Here is a 24,367-nt window from a genome sequence, read left to right as displayed (position 1 = left end):
TTCCTGCTCGCTGGCTAGGTAGCTCTCCTTTGTACTTGTGGTTGTCCATGTGAGCTCTCAGGTCTCCTGCTTCCAAGCCTCCTGGTCACTTAGGGACTCCCTCCCTACCCCAGCAATCCACCAAATAAACCTTTTCGCTTGTGCACTGCTCTTGGTGGGTGTTTTCTCACACTAACAGAATCACCAAGTTTGTAGTTCGGAAAGCTTTCATCAAGGACAAACATAAATTCAAGGTAACCTGTGACTCAGTCGAACTACCCTCAGGTTCTCTTCCCTCCCTAACCAACTCCCACTGCAGGGCAATCTGATTACAAGAAGGAAAATGCCTTTAAGGTGCACTTTTTGTGGAAGTGAGCTCTGAGCCTGATGACCTCTAAAGCTCTAGATAGGTGTCACACCTAGTAAGAGAGAGAGAGAGAGAGAGAGAGAGAGAGAGAGAGAGAGAGAGAGAGAGAGAGAGGGAGGGAGGGAGGGAGGGGGGGGGGGGGGGAGGGAGGGGGGGGGGGGGGGGGGGGGGGGGGGGGGGGGGGGGGGGGGGGGGGGGGGGGGGGGGAGAGAGCCCTTTAATACACCAAAGTGTAAAATAAAGCTGTCCTCTTCTCCAGAGTGTCTGTATGAATTCCCTCATCACTCCAGGCCATTGCTCTTCTCTCCAAGTTTTCTCTTTTGCTGGCCGACCACCTTCCAGCTGTACGATGGACTGTAATCTGGCGCCCTCTACTGAAGCAGAGAGGAATGATGAGCAGACGCACGGAGACAAAACATTCATTCGCATAGGAAAAAAAGATAAATAAATCTAAAACGAGCAAATAAACAAAATCTATAGAATGATTCTTTAACGTTTGGTCAGTCACAATAACAGAAGCAAGGGCAAAACCTGGGTCCGTGGCAGGGGTGGGGACAAGGGGTGGGAGGGAGGGCGTGTCCACGACTGCGTAGAAAGCCAGACCGAGGGGGCTTGCTGAATTCTACTGCTGACAGGTGTTGCTACGATACCCTCCACAGTGGAGGAGCTCAGACCCCAAGAAGCTGGTGTCTAGCTGCGATCCAGAGCAATGATGCGCAGTCCGGTGAGTGGAGTTTGGGATCAAAGGAGGGCGGAATGAGCTATTCAGACCCTGTGGCTCTTGGGAGCCTGCCTAGTCAGCACAGGAATCTGATCCTTGGAGAAAGGATCTCCGGGACTTCAGACTGCCTAAGCGAACGTGGGCCAGGAGAAAGCCCGGGATTGCGGGTCCCATGGGGTGGGCTGCTTTGCTCCTGGCTTCAGATCCCACTGTGAGGAAAACATGGCTAGTGCTCTATGGTTCCCCAAAGGGGAAGGGTAGCGCTGGGTAACCCCTGTGTTGTTTCTTAATCTGCATCAGGGTACAGCCCAGTGATATTGCTGCTTGCTGCATTCTTGGCCCTTGCCTGGGAAGCCATGAAGCATCACCTAGTAGTGCTGCAGCAATCTTCAGAAAGGATGTCAGCTCCGTGGTCGTGTTAAAAGCCAGGATATTTAGAGGGGGCCGACATTTTGAGTCTTCAGTACTGTTTACAAGATAAAAATTGTTAAAAGGATGGGTGGTGATACGCCCTATTCTTTATACACACGAAACTGGTAGAATTGGGTGAAAATCTAAATGCAGTTAAAACCCAAGGTACTGTTTTCATAGGACTGGCAAGACCACAGGCCAGATTTTGCTTTACCTTTCTTAACAAAGGAGAATGGTGGTGTGTGAGCTGGTGTCTCCTGCCCAGCAGATGCTTTTAATCTTTGACCAAGGAATTGCTTTTCTGTTTCACAAATAAACGGGCAGGTGGGGGAGGCTTATTTCTTCCAAGTCCTTGTGGCTGCAATGAAGATACAAATTTAGACCTAGAAAGAATTGGGAAATGAGATCTATATACCTAGTAGGCGCGTAGCTGTCAGGTAAGACCCAGGCTGTAATGAACATCCACCTTCTTGGTGAGAATTACTGGAGGGTTTCTTTGTCTGCATGATTGGGTTCTCTAGTAAATTCTTGATTGGTTCATCTTTTAGCATCTGCTAAATTCTGGACGCTGTACTGGTGTTTTAGTCATGGAATTGTTACCTTACCCCCGTGATATGACTGCTGTTTTTGCAGCAGGCAGGATCCTAGGATTTTTATCATCAGAATGCTATTTTAGATTTTTTAACATTTGCATATGCACAATGAGATCTCTTGGAAGTGGGGCCCAAGACTAAGAAAGGAAATTCACTCCTCTTTCATGTAGATCTTCTGTGCAGACCCTCGAGTAATGGCATGATTATACAGTTCCTTTCGGTGACTATGACCATCACGCGATGGCAAGTGTGGAATTTTCTGTAGTAATATCCTGTCAGTACTCAGAAGTTTTAGATATTGAAGCATTAGGATTTTTCAGTTTGTCACCTATACTACATTTACCCCTGAGAGTGTACTATCATCTTCCTCCAGGCTCCAGGGAGGTTAAATAACGTATCTTACCTAATGCATCTCGGATCCACTTTTGGCTTGGATCTGCCCTGGTTAACACCCAGCAATCCCCTCCCCTTCCTGGGAAACAGGCGGCCATTATTCTGCATGAACCAGAAGAGAATATAAGTAAATACTACGTGAATTTTTAACAGTGAAGCCTCACGCTTGGCTGCCTGCTCCCCAGTCTCTGTGGGGTTTTTTTTGTTGTTGTTGTTTTGTTTTTCACCATCCCTACGCCCCACTTCTCAATCTTATATATGCATCTGTTTTTTTTTCTCACCCAGAACACAGTTTATTTTCATTTCAGAAACCAAATAATAATTTTCTTATTACAGCCTTTGCTGGGGCTTTGGTTTCATTGTGAGAGAAAGGCATAATATGTAAAAGAAAAAAAAAAACTAATACCGTGGAACTAGCACAACATAGTCTGTCCCTGGGAATTCCCTAAGATAAACTAAAATGTATTGACCCTTTGGCTGCAGAGCCAGAGGATACATTTTCTGGATTTTTCTAGCTTTCCAACAAAATAAGAAAGGATGGGAAACAGTCTCAGTAATATAAAGAAAAATTTCTGGAAGTCCCTAGGGCAGTAAGGTCCTTTGAAGGTGGTGCCTATGAGCATAAAAAGGGGGAGGTGGAACAGGTACTGTGGAGGCTGCATCCTTTTAAGAAGGTTGCCACTTTTAACTTCCTAAAGGGTAGTGACTTTGTTGTGAACCTTAGAACAATGAAGTCAAGAGATGTCACAGGTAGGCATGGCATATTCATCATACACTAGAGTATCCCAAAACAAATTGTCCATGCAAATGAAAATTTGCAAATATTAATCATCACTCAGATGATGGGATTTTTAACTTTCTGCATCCATAAAAACGTTAGGAAACCCAACTATACCATACAGATGGATATTGGTGCATACACCTTTATGACTCTCCGTTGGGTTCCAGGCAGAAAGTCTAAGACTCTGGGGCTCCGCAGGTGAAGACAGTAAAGCACTCAGGGATGTGGTAGCATTGGAGGTGGCCACAGGGGTGAGACCTCATCTCTTTCAGGGCATCCATCCTGAAAGAGCTCCAGGAATACCAGGACAAGGTCTGTGATGGAGGTTCAGGATCTATGACACTTTTAGTGGGTACAGGCAGAGCCAAGTCTCCCTGACTGTAATGCCAGTTTTCTTTCTCTCTTCCTCCTCCTATCCCTCACCCATGCCCCCCCCACAACTACCTACAGGGTACAGTTGGCCTCAAGAAAGCCAGACATAATTTGTTCATCTTCCAGGATACCAAACCACAGACCCTGTCAAGGACAACTAGGCTTCTTTTGCTGCCTAAACTCTAAGAAAGACAGTGTTGATCTCTACCAGTTAATTTTACATAATGAGATTAATGGTCATGACAATGAGATGTGTGTGTTACTTTTCCCAGTAACACTTTCTCCATTCAACCATTAAGTTTTAGGTCATAGCTCTTTTGTAAGAAGGCATCCATGAAACAAAACAATTCCATACAGTGGAAAGGAAGAGGACATTAAAACTGGGGTGCTCCCACTGGGCAGGGAAGGGAATAGACCTTCAAACACTTATTTCCCAGGTCTGGGTGTGGCAGCATATATCAGTAGTTCCAGCACTCAGAAGGCTGAGACAGGAGGATTAGCGGTTGAAGGTTATCCTTGGCTACATAGCAAATTTAAGGCCAGCCTATGCTATGTGCTATTCTAGCTCAACCTACCCCCTCAATCCCCAGAGTCATTTTTTTTTTAACATACACCACCGTCTTCCTCTACCATCTAACCCTAATTCCACAGGAAAGGAGGTATTATAAGTCAAAGATGTTTTATGGCAATGAGAATGCCGCACTGTAGAGGAGTGGCAAAAGCTTAGTTCAGGCACACCTTGAGAATGAAGTGAGTCAGATGATAAACCATCCTTTCACAGTCACCCTGATCGGAAACTCCAAACCAAGGTCATTTAAGTGGTTGCGGTTCAACGGTTAGAGATAAGCTTCAGTTTACCATGGTAGCAGAGACTGTGGCTAAGCAGAGGCTAATACCATACATATTCAGAACGGTATGTGCACTCTGGGTTTGTTATAGCAATACATTGGAGCAAGAATAATGTGGTCAAAATATCCTGTTGAAACAACTGGATTTGGTAAATTTGGGCATTCTTGTGGGTCAAGGGGGACAAAACAGAGTCAAATGACACTCTAACCCTATATATATAATATATGCCCCAAATCCAGGAACCCGATGTTCTCTGGGAGTAGTAGTATTTTCAAAATTGTTCAATGACACTGAAGTATTAGATTTTCCCATTTATGAAGAAGAAGGAAGAGATTGACAGTTTTGGGGAGGGTGAAGGGAAATGCTAGGCAGGTAATGAAAATACTGTGGACAAATGAATTCTAGGGAGATGATAGATAGATAGATAGATAGATAGATAGATAGATAGATAGATAGATAGATAGATAGAGACAGATAGATCCCTATATGTTTTTTCAATTGGGAATATTTTAGGTAGAAGAAAGAGGCAAAGGAACTCCAGTACAAGAGGGCTTGGCTATTTAAAGGGCCTGAAAGGAAGGTGTGGCAGAGCTTGCTATGCAAGGAGGAGACACAGCAATATGAGGTCTGAGAGCATGCATGTAGGTACTGAGCTCCCAGTATTTGCAAATGAATGGGCACCTAGGACTCCATGAGTTCCCATCAGGTGGGAACTTATAGCCAATTTCATAATGGCTGTCTGGTTGTTTGACGCTGGAAACATCATTAAACGTGATCATCTTGTCCTGACAAATCAGCAAGAGCTCGATAATCCTCACAACCATGGTTTTGAGACAGACGGTACAAAATAATTTTATATTTGTGCCTAATTTTTAAAAAGAACAATGCTTTATGCACAGGGCAGGCTGTGTGGTGGCATGCTTATGGCTGTGAACTGTGTAGCCCGTGCCTGGGCTTGGGTCTTGTCTCTACCACTTCCTAGCTATGCTACCTGAGAAAAGCCAGTTAGTATCTCCTTCATGTTATTCACTGTGTAAGCGTTGGTCTCAACAGTGCCTTCTTCATAGGCTCTTGAAGTGTTGGGCGAAGTATTTGATCTGAAGTGTTAAGAACAGTGCCAGGTACATAATGTGTTCAATAAATGTTAGTTTTAGGATCATTAGTAGTTTAGTCACCTAATGCAAGCTAAAAGCTGAAATAAATATTTTGGTACATTTTTCCTATATGTGTCTGTTCCTGTCATTTATTCTTGTCCCCTGGTCTTTCAAACCTGACAGTCATGTATCTACTACCTTAGAGGAAGAATCACAAAAAAGGTGGAAAAGTTTCAGAAAGCAGAGTTTTGCAATGATAATGGCCTGAGACATTCAAGTTTAAAACCACACAGGCTGAAAGAGGAGGAGACAGTTCATTCCACCAAGACTTGAGGAATTCCAGGGTGGTGAAAGAACCTACTTTTCTGACCCCAGGGAGATAAGTATTTTCCAGTCTTGGAGAAGGGAAGGGCTGACTAGTGTCTGTGGCCAGACACGAGCATGAATGCATAAAGGAGCATTATATCTAATAGCAGCAGTAGGGAATAAAAATAGAACCTGCACAGAGGTCTTGGGGTCCCGAAGAAGGAAGGGCGCAGTGTAGCAAAACGACACAGACACATAGAGAGGGCATTCATGAATTTCTTTGCCCAGCATGAAGAGAACCTGGGAGAGTTCACAAGAGCACAAGAGAACTCCGTTTGCCTTTGAAGTGGGGATTGTTCAAATATATGGCACGGTGTTTGAGGGAAACACGGCTGTCTTAGTGAACACGAGGGAGAGAGATGGCTGTATGGAAAACCCGGTAGTCCCATGCTGTAGCATGGTGTGCTGTAGGCACCCATAAGTTCCTGGAGTGCTAATGCAATGCCGGAGATGGGGACCTGTGTAGAGCGCTGGGGTGTTGGGAGGCCGAATGGTCAGAGAAGGCACAGCATTGGTTGAAATCAAGTTTCTACCCCCAGTTGCAATGGCAATGTGAAATAAAAATGAAATTCAGTTGGTGAAAATGACAGAGAAAATTGGCATGTCTTGCATTCTTTTAGTATAAATTTATAGAATTATGGCCATGAAAATGGCTCAGTGTGTTGAGGCGCTTGCTACACAAGACAGGTGACCAGCTTGCCCAGCAAGTGCCTCAACACACTGAGATCACATAAAGGTAAAAGGAGAGAGAGCCAAATCCATGTAGTTGTGCTCTGACATCCACACCTATGGGATAACATGCAACCCCACCCCCATTCCACATCATGGACATACACACACACATACACACACACACACTGATAGTGAATTAATTAAAACATAGAAATATAGGAACTGATCCATCTTCTGCTTTCTCCTTTATAATGAGCATACTTTAGATGCAATGAAACAATTCCGAGGCAACCAAAAGCCTGATCTGGACACTTTGTCTCTAGCAAGGCAATGTCCAAAATAACATTCCCTTAAATCATGCCGGGGTATCTTTCAGGGCATAGGATTCCTGGGCAAATAAAGAAAAATAAAGCAATGAAGCAATAAAAAATTAATATTAGTACTGGCTTCTAAGTATTTACAACCTTGGCTGCATTTTCGGGAGTCTGCCTCAGCAAAGCCCAAAGAAGTCACAGGTTCCTGAAAAGTGTTTTCCTTTTGTGTTTTGTCCTTAATATTAGCATTGGCTGATTATTTGGGAAGGGTAATCTGTCTGACATCTGTATTTTCTCTGACAACTTAAGGCAGCTTGACCCAGAGAGCCTAGGTGTTCAAGACACTGCTCTGGACAATGGTAGCTTCAAAGCAAGGTTCACAGTGCCAGGGCCCACGAAAGAGCCATGCTGTAGCTTTTCCCTCCCCACATCCTGAGTCCTCTGTTATTTAGTCCTTTTATAGCCTTGGGTTCTGTTTCCATGCAATTCTGGTGAGTAAACTCTCAGACTCCAGCATTTCCTAAAATAGGTGCTACAAGGACGCTTGCCTGGCTCCATCCCAACTCAATCCCGTTTCTATCGTTTGCTTTCTGTCTTCAGGTATTCAGGAGATCTTTCTGCCATCTCTCCACCTACAGCCTGATTTGGGGCATGGCAACGGTAGCGCTGGGCACAGCTCAAGGTAAAGATGCTCAGTTCTTCCCCCAGAGACCTTCTGGGGTGGAGGCTGGCCACTCCTGTGTGTGCTAGGCAAGCCCACTCGTCTGCATGAATTCCTGAAGCATGCTGTCCATCCCCCTTGGGGTAGTGAGAGTGCTTCTGCCTGCTTTCCACACTTTTGTTTTCAATGTAGCTGGACAGTTTGGCATTCTGAGGCATTTATCCCTGCCTGTAGATAAACTAAAGTTAAGAAAAACATCCTCTCCCAAATAAAATATGACGTCAGTGTTTCACCCACAGAACTGGGTGGAGAGAGCTATGAAAACAATCCCCTGAACTTGATTTTATGGACCTGGGAAAAGTTGTAGTGAAGGAATAGATAAACATATTCTTCCTGGAAGGCAAGCCTTAAAATTGAGTTTACCCACTTTTTACAGAAAGGATATTTTAGAAAAATGCTGACTCTCAGAGGTGTATAAGCTCACCTTATCTCCTGTTCAAAAACCATTCTTGGACCACCTTCTCCCAATTTCCTAATTTGTCTTGTTGTTTATGGGAGGTCACTGCTCAGTTCATGCTGGTTTTTTTGTTGTTTCTCACTTTTGGTGTGATGTCATTCATCATTCGTCTCTGGAGAAGGCGCTGCCTGTGGAGCACTGGCTTTATCCCCACCCACAGCCCCGACACACTATGTCCATTACAGGATTTACTGACCAAGTAGCAGAATCGAAAAGAATTCCACACTAGCACCGAATAATTGCCAATGTTTCTACTAAGGGAGATCCTCTAGAGTCAAACATAGTCTTACCCATGTGTTCAGCTCTAGTTCTGATCCACTTTCGAAAAGTGAATCTGCATTCTAAAAGTAACACTTTCCCCCCCAAATATATTCTGTAAAATCTCCAAAAGTTTTCAGGCAACCTCATTCTCAGAAATGGGTTCTTAATACCAGAACTTCCTCATCTTTAAGGAGTTCCCATCATTAAATTACCAGCTATGTAATACTTAGTGGTCAAAGGTATAACTGGATGTTACGCCCTCATTTGTTTTCTGTTATCTAGGGAATGTTTGTGTGGGTTCTATTTCCTGGTCATACTTGTTAGTATTTCTTCTGTTTGATTATCCGCAAAGAACAAATTTTAGTGTTTTGTGCAAGTCTATACATTGTCTACCATTTTGTTATTTAATTCCCTTCTGTTGTTTGATGTAAGAAGGAGGAGGTTTGGAAGCAGGCATCTATTCATGTTGAGTCTCTTTGGTACCCAGTAAATGTAGTTAGTATTAAACCTGTCCACCAGATAGATACTTCAGGTTTTACAGACACTCAGTGCATTATGTTCTGGTTACCATTTGATTATGATAATTTATGAATCTTGCAATGAAATTAGTTATAGAGTTGAGAAGGATTGGGGGAATTTCTGGTTTATTGCAGTGTAAATAGTGTTCAGAAAGAGTATATTTTTAAGGCCAATTTCAAATTCTGTTTGGGGAAATATTTTATGTGTGCTTTGAAAAGATTATACATTCTCTCACTAATTAGTGTACATATCTGAGTAATATATATTCATAAATACAAACACATATGATGACATATAGATCTAGTATATTCAAATTAAATATAAGACCACATATAAACATGTTTTTATTTTCTACATTATACTTGAATTTTTGCCTTAATGATTTAAAATCATGGATTTGAGGATTCTGAGAGATGTTTAGGAATCACTAATATTATGACTAAATTTATAAGTTGCTATTGTATTGTATTGTATCACAGGGTTAGGTTGTCAGGCACATGAGACTTTATTAATAATATGTTGTCTGATGTTGGATTGTTCCCTTCATCATTTTATAATTTTTTTTCTTTTTACATATGAAAAGTCCTATTGGGTAAATGTTAGAATGCATAAGTCTATTTTTTTTTTTGAGTTTTACTTTAATCCTTTGCTTGTAAATATCCTTATAGTTGACATTCTGAGGGAATGCCATGGTCTGGCCTTCTGGTCTGCTAATTCCTCATTTAGTAGTAGCTATCTGCTAAGTTGAACAGTATTAAGATTTTTTATTTTTTGTTCTCAAGATCTGATGCAGGATGTCCTTCTGTAAATGTGTTGCTTTTATTGGTTAATTAATAAAATTGCTTTGACCTATGGCAGGATAGAATATGAATGCTGGAAAGGACATAGAGAGAGTAGGCAGAGTCAAAGAGATGCCATGTAGCTGATGAAGGAGACAGATGCCAGATCCTTACCAGTAAGCCACAGCCTTGTGCCAATACACAGATTAATAGAAATGGGTTAATTTAAGATTTAAGAGTTAGTTAATAATAAGCCTGAGATAATAGACCAAGCAGTGTTGTGATTGATATAGTTTCTGTGTAAATATTCGGGTCTGGGTAGCCTGGAAACTTAAGAACAATCTCTGGTTACAGATGGGCATCATTTGTTGACAGAGGTTTCTGTCCTGCCTGGTCACACAGCTATTCAGTCCCAAAGAAACACACAGAGGCCTACTTTAATTATAAACTGGTTGACCTTAACAGGCTCAGTCTTCTTGTGAACTAACTCTTACAACTTAAATTAACCCACAATTCTTGTCTGCGTTAGCCATGTTACTTGGTACCTTTTATCAGTGAGGCATTCTCATCTTGCTTCCTCTGTGTCTCGGTGACAACTGCAGACTGAGCCTTTCCTCTCCCCAGAATTCTCCTGTTCTGGTCATCCTGCCTATATGTCCTGCCTGGCTACTGGCCAACCAGCATTTTATTAATCCAATACAAGTGACAAATCTTTACAGGGTACAAGACCATTGTGCCACATAGATATTTAATTTACAATGTTGTTTTTTTTATTCACCCATATTCATGCCAAAATACTTATGGATTTAATGCCTGAATTCATTTGTTGTGAGTTCTTGGGTATTGCATTTATTAATCCTCTTTTAATATATTCCCTTTCTCAAATTTTCAGTAATTTGCTATTGGTTATTTATTACATAGATACTAATGCATTAAGTTACTTGTCATGTATAAAAGGCTGGCATTGTAGAGAAGAAATAATTACTATAACATCTAATGAAAACAGAGAATATGAAGATTATCAGTCGGTGTCCAAACCTCTAGATCCTGGGGGGAACATCAAGCCTCCCAGTGCATCATCCTGTACATCACTCTCCTTGTGTGTTTGTGCTCAGTCTTGCTTTCCAGAGCATGTGTCATCTGTGATGCTTCCTTTGTCTGTGATGTTTCCATCCTCTGTGGTGTTCCCTTTCTCTACAGTGTGTGTGTGTGTGTGTGTGTGTGTGTGTGTGTGTGTGTGCACATGAACTCACCTAATGATCTTTTATTCCAGCTGGCATTTTCCTGCTCAGTCATCCTACTTATTTTCAAACTCACAGTGATTCTTCATGGTTTCTGGTCTCTAAGCATTTTCTTATTATATTCTGCCTCTGTTCTTAAAAATCAAACAAACACATTTCTCTGCTAACATATAGGCATGTACATACATTTTGTTTTTGTCTTTGCCTTTTTCGTTCATTTCTATATTTGAGTTTCATCCTATTTGTTCCCAACTTTTTTGTTACCAGAAGTCCATGTGTGTGTGTGTGTGTGTGTGTGTGTGTGTGTGAATGTATGTGTGTATGTATATATGTAATGAGGTTCTGAATATAGAAATATTCTTTTTTGTTTGTAGTGGAAGTGGTGACGCAGGATGAGAGAAAGCTGCTGCACACGCCTGCATCCTTAAGATGTTCTCTGAAACTCTACCAGGAACCCTTGATTGTGACATGGCAGAAAAAGAAAGCTGTAAGCCCAGAAAACATGGTCACTTACAGCAAAGCCCATGGAGTTGTAGTCCAGCCTGCATATAAAGACAGGGTAAACATCACTGAGCTGGGACTCTGGAACACAAGCATCACCTTCTGGAACACAACCCTGGACGATGAGGGCTGCTACATGTGTCTCTTCAATACTTTTGTTTCTGGAAAGATCTCAGGGACAGCCTGCCTCACCCTTTATGGTGAGAATCTTTGAGGATACATTCTTTTCTTTTCCAACAGCATTGGGAATGTGGTTGTATTGCCTGGATTTTCTGTGTCATACGTATGGACAGGTTCACTAGAAGGCACTTAGCCTTTCATGCCTCCTGTGGCTATTACTGCAGGGTTTGGAGAGCTCTAGGCACTGCACTCAATTGGTTGACAGGAACTGTCTTCTCTCTGGGGTCTTCATGTCACAAAAATTTAAGACGATGATGAGTACAACAAGTTCTCCACAGTAGTGGTTTGATTTCTGACTTGATGTTTGGACAGCAAATATGCAATATGTTATCTCCACAGCCATTGGCAATTTCTGGACCTAATGACAGGTAGATTAGTCTAACCTGTAGCCAATAAGATGTCTTTCTTATTTTATTTCAAGGAAGCTATTTCACGCTTACCAAGGGCACAGCCAGCATAGGCTTTTCATAATGAACTGGCGCCACTTGGAATACAAGAGGGTACAAAGCATTCTTTAAACATTCCCTGAGTCTAGTATGGTTGATAGTATTTCCCCGTTGCTGACAGAGGGCTGTGATGTAGCATTAGGAAGTGGTACTAAGGATAACTTTGTAACATTGCACATGAGGTAGTGGTTTTAGGAGGGAGAAAAAAATCCTGGCAGAGTAATTACACATATTGAAGCAAGGTTTTAAGAATGCCAAGAGACTTGGCCATGGAAAAGGAGGGGGTCCACTAGGTAAGAGAATGTGGTAAATGTGTTGGATGCAGGGCTCTTCTACTTACTTCATCTATGATAGACTCTCTCAATAGTATGTTAGGCTTTTTTCTTGATTTTCACATCTTTGTCTGTTTCTCTCATTCCCTTCCTCCATTCTCCCCCACCCCTTTTTCTCCCTCCCTCATTCTTCTCTTCTTTGCTCTCCTTTCTGCTTCTTATATTTTCTCTTTTCTGCACCTTTTCTTTTTTTTCTAAGGTGGTTTTTTTTTCTCCTTCTCATTTTTTTTTCTCTATCTCCCAAACTGGGAATCCTCTTCTCACTCACAATGAAGGACCCTTTCTACATCATATTCATAAAAATCACATTCGTTTTTCCTTACTTTTGTTTCTCCCAGCACTTATTGATGCTTGGATTTTGGGCACCCTTCCACAGTTCCGCTTCCCCAGCTACTGGGATCTATCTATCTCCTGAACCTACTGGCACAAACAAGCTTCCACTTACCACTGGCTTCTAATTAACTTCTGAGCTATCAAGACAAATACAAAAGCATTCGTTTGTAAAGGTTGGCAGAAATAAGGTTTACATTCCAGTAGGAATAAAGTTGTTAGCTCGGGAGGCCTATTGACATCAAGAACAGGCTGAAGCTAGCAGGAAAATGAAATGACTTTCCCTGCTCTGGAAGGTGATCCCTGGGGCCCTTCCATTAGTCACTATCTGAAACTCGGGGTTTCTAGCCTGCATTTCAGGTATGTCTTCCAACCAAGTCTTTCTTTTTATCCTTTCCTTCTCTGCCTCATTCAGCTTTTTGCAGAAAATGACTATTCCTCTAAACAACAGGCTCGGGAAGGTGGGCCCTGCCTGGCGCTAGTGATCGGTACAGAGTACACATGCAGAGGTGCTGATGAGGGGATTTTTGTCACATTCTTTCTGAGAAACATTGAATAGAAGATACTGCTCACACAATAGATACAGACTTACACTGTGTAGAGGAGAAAAGTATTATTTCCTGTCTTCATCTCTCTCTCTCTCTCTCTCTCTCTCTCTCTCTCTCTCTCTCTCTCTCTCTCTAAGCAGTCAGTTTTACTAGAGAAAAAAGTATGGACATGACATTTCTCATGAGAGGTTTGGACTCTGTGCTCTCCACCAGAAGTGTTGGGATTTATTCAGGAGAGGGGCTGCCATCTTATCTGTCTAGCTCCCACTGTCTTTCTGTAAGGCTCCTTCCCTCATCCCTGTGAGACGACACAGGACCCACGTGAGGGTCTTAACTGATGGCAAGCCATGTGTTTTTTTCTTTTGTCCCAGTACAGCCCATAGTATTCCTTCACTACAACTATTTTGAAGACCACCTAAACATCACTTGCTCTGCAACTGCCCGCCCAGCCCCTGCCATCGCCTGGAAGGGCACTGGGACAGGAATTGAGAATAGTACCGAGAGTCACGTGCACTCAAATGGGACCACATCTGTCACCAGCATTCTCCGGGTCAAAGACCCCAAGACTCAGATTGGGAAGGAGGTGATATGCCAGGTTTTACACCTGGGCACTGTGATTGACTACAAGCAGACTCTGGACAAAGGTAAGAGATGGTGGGCAAGGGAGACTGGTGCTTCTATGTTTGTGCACCTGGAAGAGGGTCATGGTCTTCAGAGACTTTCAACTGCTCAGCAAATGACATAATTGAGAGAGAACGAGGCAAGTGTAGGAAGAGTTGAGGGGGCAAATAAATCAGGTTTCTCTGTAGTCTCCCCATCCAAAGAGGTGACATTCTAAGACCTCCAGTAGCTGCATGAAGCTGCAGAGAGTATTGAGCTATATGTTTTACACACACACACACACACACACACACACACACACACACACACACACAGCCCTATAATTCAGTTGACTCTCTAATTAGGCATGGTAAAAGATTAAACAACAAACACCAATCAAGAAAATACAATTATAGCAATCTGCTTTAGTAAACATTTGTATTTAAAATCCCTTTAAGGAAAAAAAAAACATTGAATATAAGCATGTGGTTGGAAAAAAAGAAGCTGATCTGAAAATCAAGGCAGCCACTCCATCACTAAGAAGCAGCATACACAGTGTGGATACACTGGGCAGTCCACGTGCTTTGTGGGGTAGGATGAGATGATATTGGATGTGGTCACACTACTCAGAATAGCCCATGAGCTAAAATTTGTGAATTGTTCCTTTATGGGATTTTTTTAGAATATATATAATTTTGGATGATCCAATAGCTAACCGAAGTTTCAGAAAGTAAATTGCCAGCAAAGGAAGATGGGAAAACAGCGTATTGATTTACACACGTATAGCTGATAACCATCAACATGGAACTATTTTCTAGGCAGTCACAAAACCGTGTGTTCAATACTGCAGTAAGAAAGCCACGGTAGACCATGAAAGTACCAACGGTGAAGGATACGGGTCCTCAGATCATTCTGGAGAGTTAGGAAGGTTTCCTGGAAAACCCCATGTCTGTGATGGAATCTTTGGATAATCTTCACTGAGAAAGGCCCTATCTGAAGGGTCATCAGTCTTTCAAGAGAAATTGCTTACCATTCATATGGTTTTCTAGTATCTCAGACGATTCTTTCCAAACCCTTTCTGGGACTCATGGATGCCAGGAGTGAGGATTGTGTGTAAGTGACTACAGAGGGCTTGGTTTCAGAGTTAGGAGCTTGCCAAGCATGGCTTTCTCTCTGTAGTTTTAAGGCATTTGGCTCTGGCGTGACACACAGTGGTAAGCGTCCTAAAATGATGTCAACTGTACAGGGCACAGCCTAGAAGAGCTGTCCATGTCATCTTCTTGCACAGTGGCCTCTGGGAAGTAGCTCATGTGGCAGTATCTGGGCTCCCTAAAAATTCAAGGCTAGTTTGAAATTGGGGTATTTAGCTACCTTTTGGGCAAAGGGCCTCATGAGCTGCCTTTGGACATTCATGAAGAGAGCTTCAGGATCAGCCAAGGCCAAGAGCAATGTCTTGAGAAACAAAAGCTTGAATAGGAAAATTAGTTCTTTTCCAGGAATTCTAAGTTTGACTTACATGAAATGTTTGCTCTTGTTTGCACAGTTTGTTTATTCCCTGGAACATGGATTTATGATGCCAAGAGCACTGTATGCAGCTCTAGAAACCAAGGAAATGAGACAAACCCCAAGGCTTTGAGTTCAGTCATGAAAAATCTATTATAGAGAAGATGTGCCAAGCTTCCTCTCCCTTTGTGTTATCAACACCAAGCAGCTAGTGTTTTGCTCCATTGGGCACTACAGGAAAAAGATTTATTAATGAGGACATAGATTGGAAGAAATGCAATAAAACATTGAATGAATTGTTTCCGATGACTGGCATCATAGGATTCATAATTCCCCCTTTATATCTCCTGATATAATTACATTTTTCTTTAATGAACCTGTCACCTTAGTGTAACCTATAGCAAAGAATATGAGTTTTGGAGGCAAAATAATTTGACTAAGCCTGGGCTCTTACATTTTCTACCCTGGTATTAAGCTCAGTTAGTCTTCCAGGTTAGGAGTGGTATCATTTTGAAGTCTGTTAGATATTAATAACATTTAACCCCCAGAATGTTTTATGGATTATGTTAGGTGGCATTGGCAAAGATCTTGTTATATGTAACTGCATGAAATATGTGTGCTGTCACTAATATCTAAATGTGTTTCAAATTAATGAGGTTGTGACTACAGACATAACTAGGTCTGTATTTCTGGATAATTTTAGGTGAGAGTTCAGTTGTCTTTAAAAGTGATTGTACTTGTGGCTTTGTGGCTTTTTTTCACTTTTTGCCTCTGTGGCCTCCTCTTCTGAGTTCCCTTTCCCATTCTCCCCTCGCTCCCTGCAGGATTTTGGTTTTCAATTCCACTGTTGCTAAGCATCGTCTCTCTGGTGATTCTTCTGGTCTTGATCTCAATCTTATTATACTGGAAACGTCACCGAAATCAGGAGCGAGGTGAGTCGTCACAAGGGATGCAAAGGATGAAATAAGGTAAATACCATTCTTTTATAATAATTTGGGGTTGTTTGAATATATATAATGAATGGGAACAGCACTGTTGTGTTTGTTGTTCATAAAATACAAATATATTATGAAATATAAAATTGATGCTGTTTCAGAAAACCTGTAAGCCTTCTTTCCCACAAGTGGACATTTCTGCTTTTCATTTTCTTGGGTAGTTTAAAGTTTATCCCAAAAGTTAAGAGTTATAGTTCTTAGGAAGTCAGTAGGGAAATATTGATTGAGTCACATTGGGATCTGGTGACATCAAATAAAGAAATCTGGTACCCATACAGGGACCTCTCCACCAGTTAATAAGTACAAACTTTTCTCATTTTACAGCAACCAAAGGCCATCAGACCAATTAAGAGACTGTGACACCCAATGTCATCATTCAATAAATAGCACTTCTAGGATGCCCCAAACACTATCAACACAGAAGTGATTCACACATATATTGGTATTTCATAGTATTCTGCCTGCCTTCCCAAGTTGGGAATTTCTCTTTATCCCTTCATAACATTTGACATGGCATTATATATAAATAGCTATATATGTGATATATATTTCTCAAAAATATTCATTTATCAAATGAGTGACTATATGGAGCTAGCATAAATAAACTTTCTTTTTTTAATTTTCTTAAATTTTATTTTACATTCCAACCACAGTTTTGCTCCAACTTCACCTCCTTTTCCCCTCACCTCTTTCCGAGACCCACCCCCCATCCATTCCTCCCAGTGGGTAAGAGATCCCATGAGGAGTCATCAAAGTCTGGCACATTAAGTTGGAGCAGGACCAAGCCCCTCTCCTCTGCATCAAGGCTAAGGAGCATGGCATCCTACCACAGGGAATGGGCTCTAACAAGCTAGCTCATACACTAGGGAAAGTTCCTCGTCCTACTGCCAGGGACCTCTCAGATAGTCCAAGCTTCTCCACTGTCTCCTACATATGGAGGGCCTAGTTCAGTCCCATGGAAGCTCCACAGCTGTTGTCTAGAGTTCACGAATTTCCGCTAACTTGGCTCAGCTGTTTACATAGATTCCTCCATCATGATCTTGACTCCCTTGCTCATATATTTCCTCCTCCTTCTCTTCAGTTGGATTCCTGGAGCTCAGCCTAATGCTTAGTTGTGGATCTCTGGATCTGGTTCCTTCAGTTACTGAATAAAGGATCTATGGTGATAGCTAGGGTAGTCACCAATCCAATTACAGAGAAAGCCATCTGTGCACCCTTTCCTCTAGTGCAAGGAGTCTTAGCTGGGGTCATCCTTGCAGATTCTTTGGATTTTCCCTAGCACCAGGTTTCTCCCTAACCCCAAAGTGGCTTTCTCTATCAAGATCTCTCTTTCATTGCTCTCCCATTTTGACCCTCTCCCCAATTGAACATACCATTCCTCACATTCACAATTCTCTCCCCTTTACCACCACCTCCCTCCCCCCAGTTTACCCAAGAGATCTCATCTAATTCCCCTTCCCAGAGTGATACATGTGTCCCTCTTAGGGTCTTCTTTGTTACCTAGCTTCTTTGGAGCTGTGGATTGTGGTCTGGTTATCCTTAGCTTCATGTCTAATATTCACTTAGGAGTGAATACATACCATGATTGTCTTTCTGACTCTGGGTTACCTCACTCAGGATGTTTTTTTTCCTAATTCCATACATTTGCCTGCAAATTTCATGATGTAGATTTTTTTTATAGCTGAGTAATACTCCATTGTGTAAATGTACCACATTTTCTTTATCCATTCTTCAGTTGAGGGGCATCTAGGATGCTTTCAGCTTCTGGCTATTATGAATAATGGTGTTTTTTTTCTTTTTTGTTTTTTTGTTTGTTTGTTTGTTTTTCAAGACAGGGTTTCTCTGTGTCTTTGGAGCCTGTCCTGGAACTAGCTCTATAGACCAGGCTGGTCTCAAACTCACAGAGATCTGCCTGCCTCTGCCTCCCGAGTGCTGGGATTAAAGGCGTGTGCCACCATTGCCCGGCAATAATGGTGTTTTGAACATTGTTGAGCAAGTGTCCTTGTGGTATGATTGAGTTTTTTTGGGGGGCTATATGTCCAGAAGAGGTATTGCTGGTCGTGAGGTAGACTGATTCCAAATTATCTGAGAAAGCACCATACAAATTTCCAAAGTGACTGTACAAGTTTGCGCTCCTGTCAGCAATGGAGGAATGTTCCCCTACTCCACATCCTCTCCAGCATAAGCTGTTTTTAATATTTTTTTTTATCTTAGCCATTCTGACATGTATAAGATAGTATCTCAGATTTGTTTTGATTTGCATTTTCCTGATGATTAAGGGTGTTGAGCAATTACTTAAATGTCCTTTGGTCAATTGATATTCCTCTACTGTGAATTCTGCTTAATTTTGTACCCCATTTTTAATTGGATTGTTTGGTGTTTTGTTGTCTAGTTTCTTGAGTTCTTTATATATTTTGGAGATCAGTCCTCTGACTGATGTGGGGTTGGTGAAGATCTTTTCTCATTTTGTAGGCTGACATTTTGTCTTATTTACCATGTCCTTTGCCTTACAGCAGTTTTTAAGTTGAAGGAAGTTCCATTTATTGATTGTTGCTCTCAGAGTCTGTGCTATTGGTTTCGTATTTAGTAAGTGGTCTCCTGTGCTAATGCATTCAAGGCTACTTCCTACTTTCTTTTCTATCAGGTTCAATGTAGCCGGATTTATGTTGAGGTCCTTGATCCGTTTGACTTGAATTTTGTGCAAGGCAATAGAAGTGGATCTATTTGTAATCTTCTACATGTTGACATCCATCGTTAAAAGTGCTTTCCTTTTTCCATTGTACCATTTTGACTTTATCAAAAATCACTTGTTCATAGGTGTATGAATTAGTGTCAGGGTCTTCAATTTGATTCCATTGGTCTAAGTGTCTGTTTTTATGTCAGTACTGAATTGTTTTTATCACTATAGCTCTATAGTTGAGTTTGAAGTCAGGGATTGTGATGCCTCTGGAAGTTCCTTCATTTTACAGGATTGTTTTAGCTATTCTGAGTTTTTTGTTTTTCCACATGAAGTTGAGTGTTGTTTTTTCAAGGTCTGTGAAAAATTGTGTTGGGATTTTGATGGGGATTGCATTGAATCTGTAGATTAGTTTGGGTAAGATTATCATTTTTATTATTTTGATCTTACCTATCCAAGAGCATAAGAGATATTTTCATTTTCTGATATCTCCTTCAATTTCTTTCTTCAAAAACTTAAAGTTCTTGTCATACAGGTCTTTCACTTGTTTGGATAGAGTAACCCCAAGATATTTTATATTTGTGACTATTGTGAAGGGTGGTATTCCTCTGATTTCTTTCTCTTCCCGTTTATTATTTGTATATAGGAGGGTTACTGGTTTTTTGAGGTAATCTTATATCCCAACACATTACTAAAGGTGTTTATCAGCTGTAGAAGTTCCTGGGCAGAGTTTTGGAGGTCACTTATGTATACTATCATATCATCTGCAAATAATTTTCAAAGGTATTTCCCCAATTCTCTTCCTCTTATTGTAATTAGTACCCCATGAATGCCAGCCTAGTCTTAAACAATATAAGGCATCAGAAAATAAGATTGCCACTAAAACAAGGGAAGTGAGAGAAGTGAGCTATGTTTCGAGAAAGAATTACGTTTCTTTGTTTCCTGAAGGCTATGTACAACCTATTAAGCACAAAGCTGCCATTTTTAATTTTTGATTTGTTTTGTTTTGAAATGGGAATTTCCTTGGGTGAAGGGGTAACATGGGAGTTTTTTCCATCTCAGATAAGTGAACTTCAGGGTCAGGAAAGAAAACAAATGTTGTCTTTGAGTGATATTTTAGGATTGAATTTAAAATATCCCTCAAATTCTACCTTCTTTTCCTTTTTGCTTTATGTTTTGAGGGTTACTTTTCATGCCCTCACAACTTTTTTGACCAGTTTATCTTGCCTAACCCTTAAATCAACAACAGATCAACTTATATGACTTGACAAAATAAGCAATGAGCCAACAATGTCACTGACCCTTTTCTGAAAGTAGATGAAAGGATTTGTTCTGTCTGCAATATTATAGATCAGACAATTTCACAGCATATAAGCATAAGCCATAGAGCATGAACTCTCCCCTCAATATCAAAGGCAGAAATCTCTTTGATTTTATTTATCCAAACATTTCAGTTTTTCAATTAGGAAATGGGATCCCAGATAGAGAAACCAGCCTCCTCGCAAGTCATGGGCAGTTCTCATAAGCAGGATGGAACTAGAATGCTGCTCTCCTGCCCCTCTCCTGCCTGGGAAGGAGCTCCTGCTGTCCTTCATTATAAACTGTTCTCTGTTTCAAAGAAAAATGTCTGAAGTATTCAAATTCATTTCTTAAAGTTCATTTTGACCAAGAGTTATATTTGTTTAAGCCCAAGATAAATTTCACTAGACAGGTATATTTGAAAAGTAATATTTCTTGGTTCATTAAGCAAGTCTTAGATTTTCAGAGGAATACAATTGCTAAATAAAGAAAAAGGAGGCAGTTATTCAAATTAAAAGAGGTTGAGTTACGTTATAAAGGTACACAAATGACGTGGCCAAGGAAAACAAATACTGGTTTTTCTGTTGTTTCTCTATCAAATTATCAAAAACATTATAACTTACACCATAAAAATTCATTGTCCTACAATCCTTTAGGTCAGAAATCCAACATAGGAGTCATTGGGCTAAAGTCAAGGTGTCTTCAGGGCTATCTTCCTTTCTGCATGTTCTAGAAGAAAATCTATTTCCTGTATTTATCCATGTGTCTCAAACGGACCTCGTCCATTGCTTTTATACCCCCTTACATTTGCAGAGCTAGTGATGACCACTTAGGTCATTTTCAAGTTGAGTGTCTCCCTGGCTCTTTTTCCTCCCTCTTACCCTCATAAAAACACATATATTTCTGGGCCGGCAATTAAATTGCATGGAAAACCTCCTCATCCATGTAACAGATTACCTTCCCACATTCTTGTTAATGATGGGAATGGTATCGAACACCCCTGGTATATTACCACAAATGCAAAGACAGGCTGGAGTAAACAGAGACAGCTGGTACCTGGCTTCCAAATACAAGCATCCAATACCCGTAATTTCTTAGCTTCAGCTTTATTCAAGGCAATGCTATATCAAAGGATATGAAAAACATGATCAGACCCTCTGAACACATCACTTTGGCTTTCTCATTCAAGCTTCATTTATTTCCAACCAAACGAAATTTTGTTTTCAATATTTTCAAAATCATATTTTGTGTTTCAAGTCTTTAACGTAAAAATGTAACTTCTGCTTTCTGTTCTTTATTAATCATCACTAACTGTAACATTACCAACACCAGTTCTTTTAATTGGAACCTCAATTCTAACTACTTCCTGCTTCTCTCTACTCATATGCTCCTCAAAGCAGCAAGTATTGCTTAGTCATAGGTAAGTCCACTTGGATTTTTTGTAAGAGAAGGTAAAATGATGTGAGACAGGGCCAAACTGGTCTTTCCCATCTATCGTAACTTAATAAGATGGAAATTTCTGACTAGGCTTGACAGCACATGTGTGTAATGTCAACTGCTGAGAAGTTAACACAAAGAAATCTCAATTTTAAGGTTAGCCTGGTGTATATAATCAAAGACTGTCTAAAGAAAAATATATGAAGATTTCTGAGTCTCTAATATTGAGAGAACAATATGATGAAGCCATTATAGGTTTTAAGAACCTGAGTATTTTCTTTATCAGTCCTTAAAATCCCTACTAATGAACCTCAATTGATATCAGCAGGTCATACACAATATAACTCTTAAACATTTCTTAGAGCTAATAGGTACCATACTTGTGATACTTTAATGTACACAACACACACACACACACACACACACACACCTCATGAATTTTTTTCTTCTACAACTTCAGTGTAATCTTCTATCCCACAATAGAATATTAGGAAAGCTTTAACAGATCAGAAAGCACCACAAGGCAGCCTTTTTTTTTAAATAAGCAAACCAGACAGAACTCACTGTGACCTGTCAATGCTCCCAGTTCTAAGACTGTTGTTCCTGGTTTGCAAAATATATAACTTCCCCTCATATTTATATAACAAAGACAAAAGATTAGACTTGTATTTTGTAAGTCCTTTGATGATTATTTTAAACTAAATATCACTTGGGTTTTCATCTTTGAAAAATGTGTGTACTAATAATTTTAACTTCATTATTTATATTACTTTTTAGACTGATAAAATTGTATAAACAACGTATAATTCTGTGCTTTGAATGTATGTACAGATTGTGGAATGGGTAAATCAAGCTAAGAAATACAACTTCTTTAGTATACTTTAAACCTTTTTATAATGAGAACATTTACAAGCTAAAAAGTAAGAAGAAGAAAGTTGTGAAGATTTGAAAAGAAGTGCATGCTATTAGAAAAATGCTAAAAGCCAGCACTAACTAGCTTAGGGGACAACCAGTTGAGTTGTTTTTGCCAAATTACTTAGTACAGATGTTTTGGTCATGGTAAATTTCAAGCTACCAGCAATTTAATCAGTGGCCTACGCTATTAAATACCCATTCAGATCACGGAGTCATTGCAAACTCCCAGTACTTGCTGATTTCTGTGGATATTAAGTCTGTGGTCCTTTGTAGTTTTATCAATGTGTATTTTCATCAGTTGCACCAATGATGAAAAGGAGGTAAGCTCCAGGAGGTGGATAGAGAAAAAGACGTGAAGATACCAGCAATCTGGGTTTGAGGAATCAGAATTCAGAAAACTGATTTGGGCACAGGAATGGGAGTAATTGGAAGGGAGAACACATGATACTGATTCCACCAGCTGGTTTAGGAAAGTGTGGAGCAAGATAAGATGAGAAGGGAGAGAGGATAGAAGGTATATATATATGACAAAAATCGATACATATTGAAAATATTGGCAGTATAATTTGTTTCATTTTGAAGATGTGGGATTATTTTGGTTAAGTTGAGTTGTTTTGGAGGAGGAAAGAGACATGATGATAAGTAGGCTGGTTATTTGCTAATATCCATATCCATACATATGTATACATAGATACACATATACATATATGCACACACATATATATATATCAGACAGAGAAACCATATATATACATAGATACACAGACATATATATGTCATATACATATATATGCACACACAAACATATATGTGTGTGTCTGATATATATATATCAGACAGAGAAACCATAAACAAATTAATGGATAAAGATACAGTGAAAATAGATTTGTGAGAAAACCATATATGGCATACAATGAAAGGGGAAAATGATGGGAAACAGGAGCCATTTATGTGAGATGAATAATCTGAGGACACCTTTTCTGAGGTGGTCACATTAGGAACTGGAAACAGAGAAAGAGCCTGGTGTGGAGGACAGCAGAGATAGTTGACCTGTAGCAAAAGAATCACACATTTGAAATCTCAAAGAGAGAAAAACCTAAAGACTTTAGAACAGGTCTACATGAAGCTTGGTCTGAGGAGCGTTTCCCATTGAAAAACCACTTCTTACTAACCTGCAGTAGAGGAAGTGTTTGTTGAGACTAAATAAATGGTATGATAATAAAATTGACAGGGTAAGTACATGTCTGCTAAGTACAATAATTAAAAAAAGTCAATTACCCAGTATATGTCTGGCCTTTTCTTTATATTATAATATTTAACTTGTTTTAAAATACCCAGTCATGTTAGGAGGGAAGGTCGTGCTTTCATGAAACATTGACGGCTAATGCTGCCAAAAATGTTGGCATCTAAAATATGCAGAATTTTGAAAGACCCAGTAAAATGACCTAAGAGTACAGAGATAGGGAAGGAGGTACTAAGATTAAAAATTTCAAGCGTATTATCTCACTGTCTACATTCCTTATGGGGGAGGCTGATATCCTCCCACTTTATGAGCTAGGAATTAATAACTCTTGAAAATATTTCTGTCTACTTAATGACTCTTCCCAACCTGATTTTCAGCAAGTTACAGTCTGGGGGAAATTAAACTCAGCGGGTCTCATTGAAACACTCCCAGGTCATTTTGGCATTCTTTTTTTTTTTTTTTTTTTTTTTT

At 40.3% G+C, this 24,367-nt stretch overlaps 1 protein-coding gene across 5 annotated transcripts in view; it reads left to right on the top strand.

Annotated features, from left to right (window-relative positions):
* Positions 1-935: 935 nt before the first annotated feature.
* LOC126505745 (OX-2 membrane glycoprotein) overlaps positions 936-24,367 on the top strand; it is a 25,800-nt gene continuing 2,368 nt past the window's right edge. For 2 of the 5 annotated variants that reach the window (XR_007592976.1, XM_050148979.1), the window contains exons 1-5: positions 936-1,070; positions 7,513-7,594; positions 11,265-11,591; positions 13,599-13,871; positions 16,155-16,298. Coding sequence is in view for 4 of the 5 variants with exons in the window: in XM_050148979.1 (XP_050004936.1) it covers positions 1,056-1,070; positions 7,513-7,594; positions 11,265-11,591; positions 13,599-13,871; positions 16,155-16,297 (840 nt within the window). In the remaining variant the exon portion in view is untranslated. Of the gene's footprint in view, positions 1,071-7,512; positions 7,595-11,264; positions 11,592-13,598; positions 13,872-16,154; positions 16,299-24,367 lie in introns of those variants that run through there. The other 3 variants (XM_050148980.1, XM_050148981.1, XM_050148982.1) reach the window with 3 other exon arrangements.

Source organism: Alexandromys fortis, unplaced genomic scaffold (genome assembly GCF_014885135.2).
Source record: "Alexandromys fortis isolate MF-2015 unplaced genomic scaffold, M_Fortis_MF-2015_v1.1 scaffold_4, whole genome shotgun sequence".
In the NCBI taxonomy this organism is placed as follows: domain Eukaryota; kingdom Metazoa; phylum Chordata; class Mammalia; order Rodentia; family Cricetidae; genus Alexandromys; species Alexandromys fortis.
The sequence above is the reverse complement of the archived record's forward strand: the minus strand, read 5'-3'. Positions and strand labels throughout refer to the sequence as shown.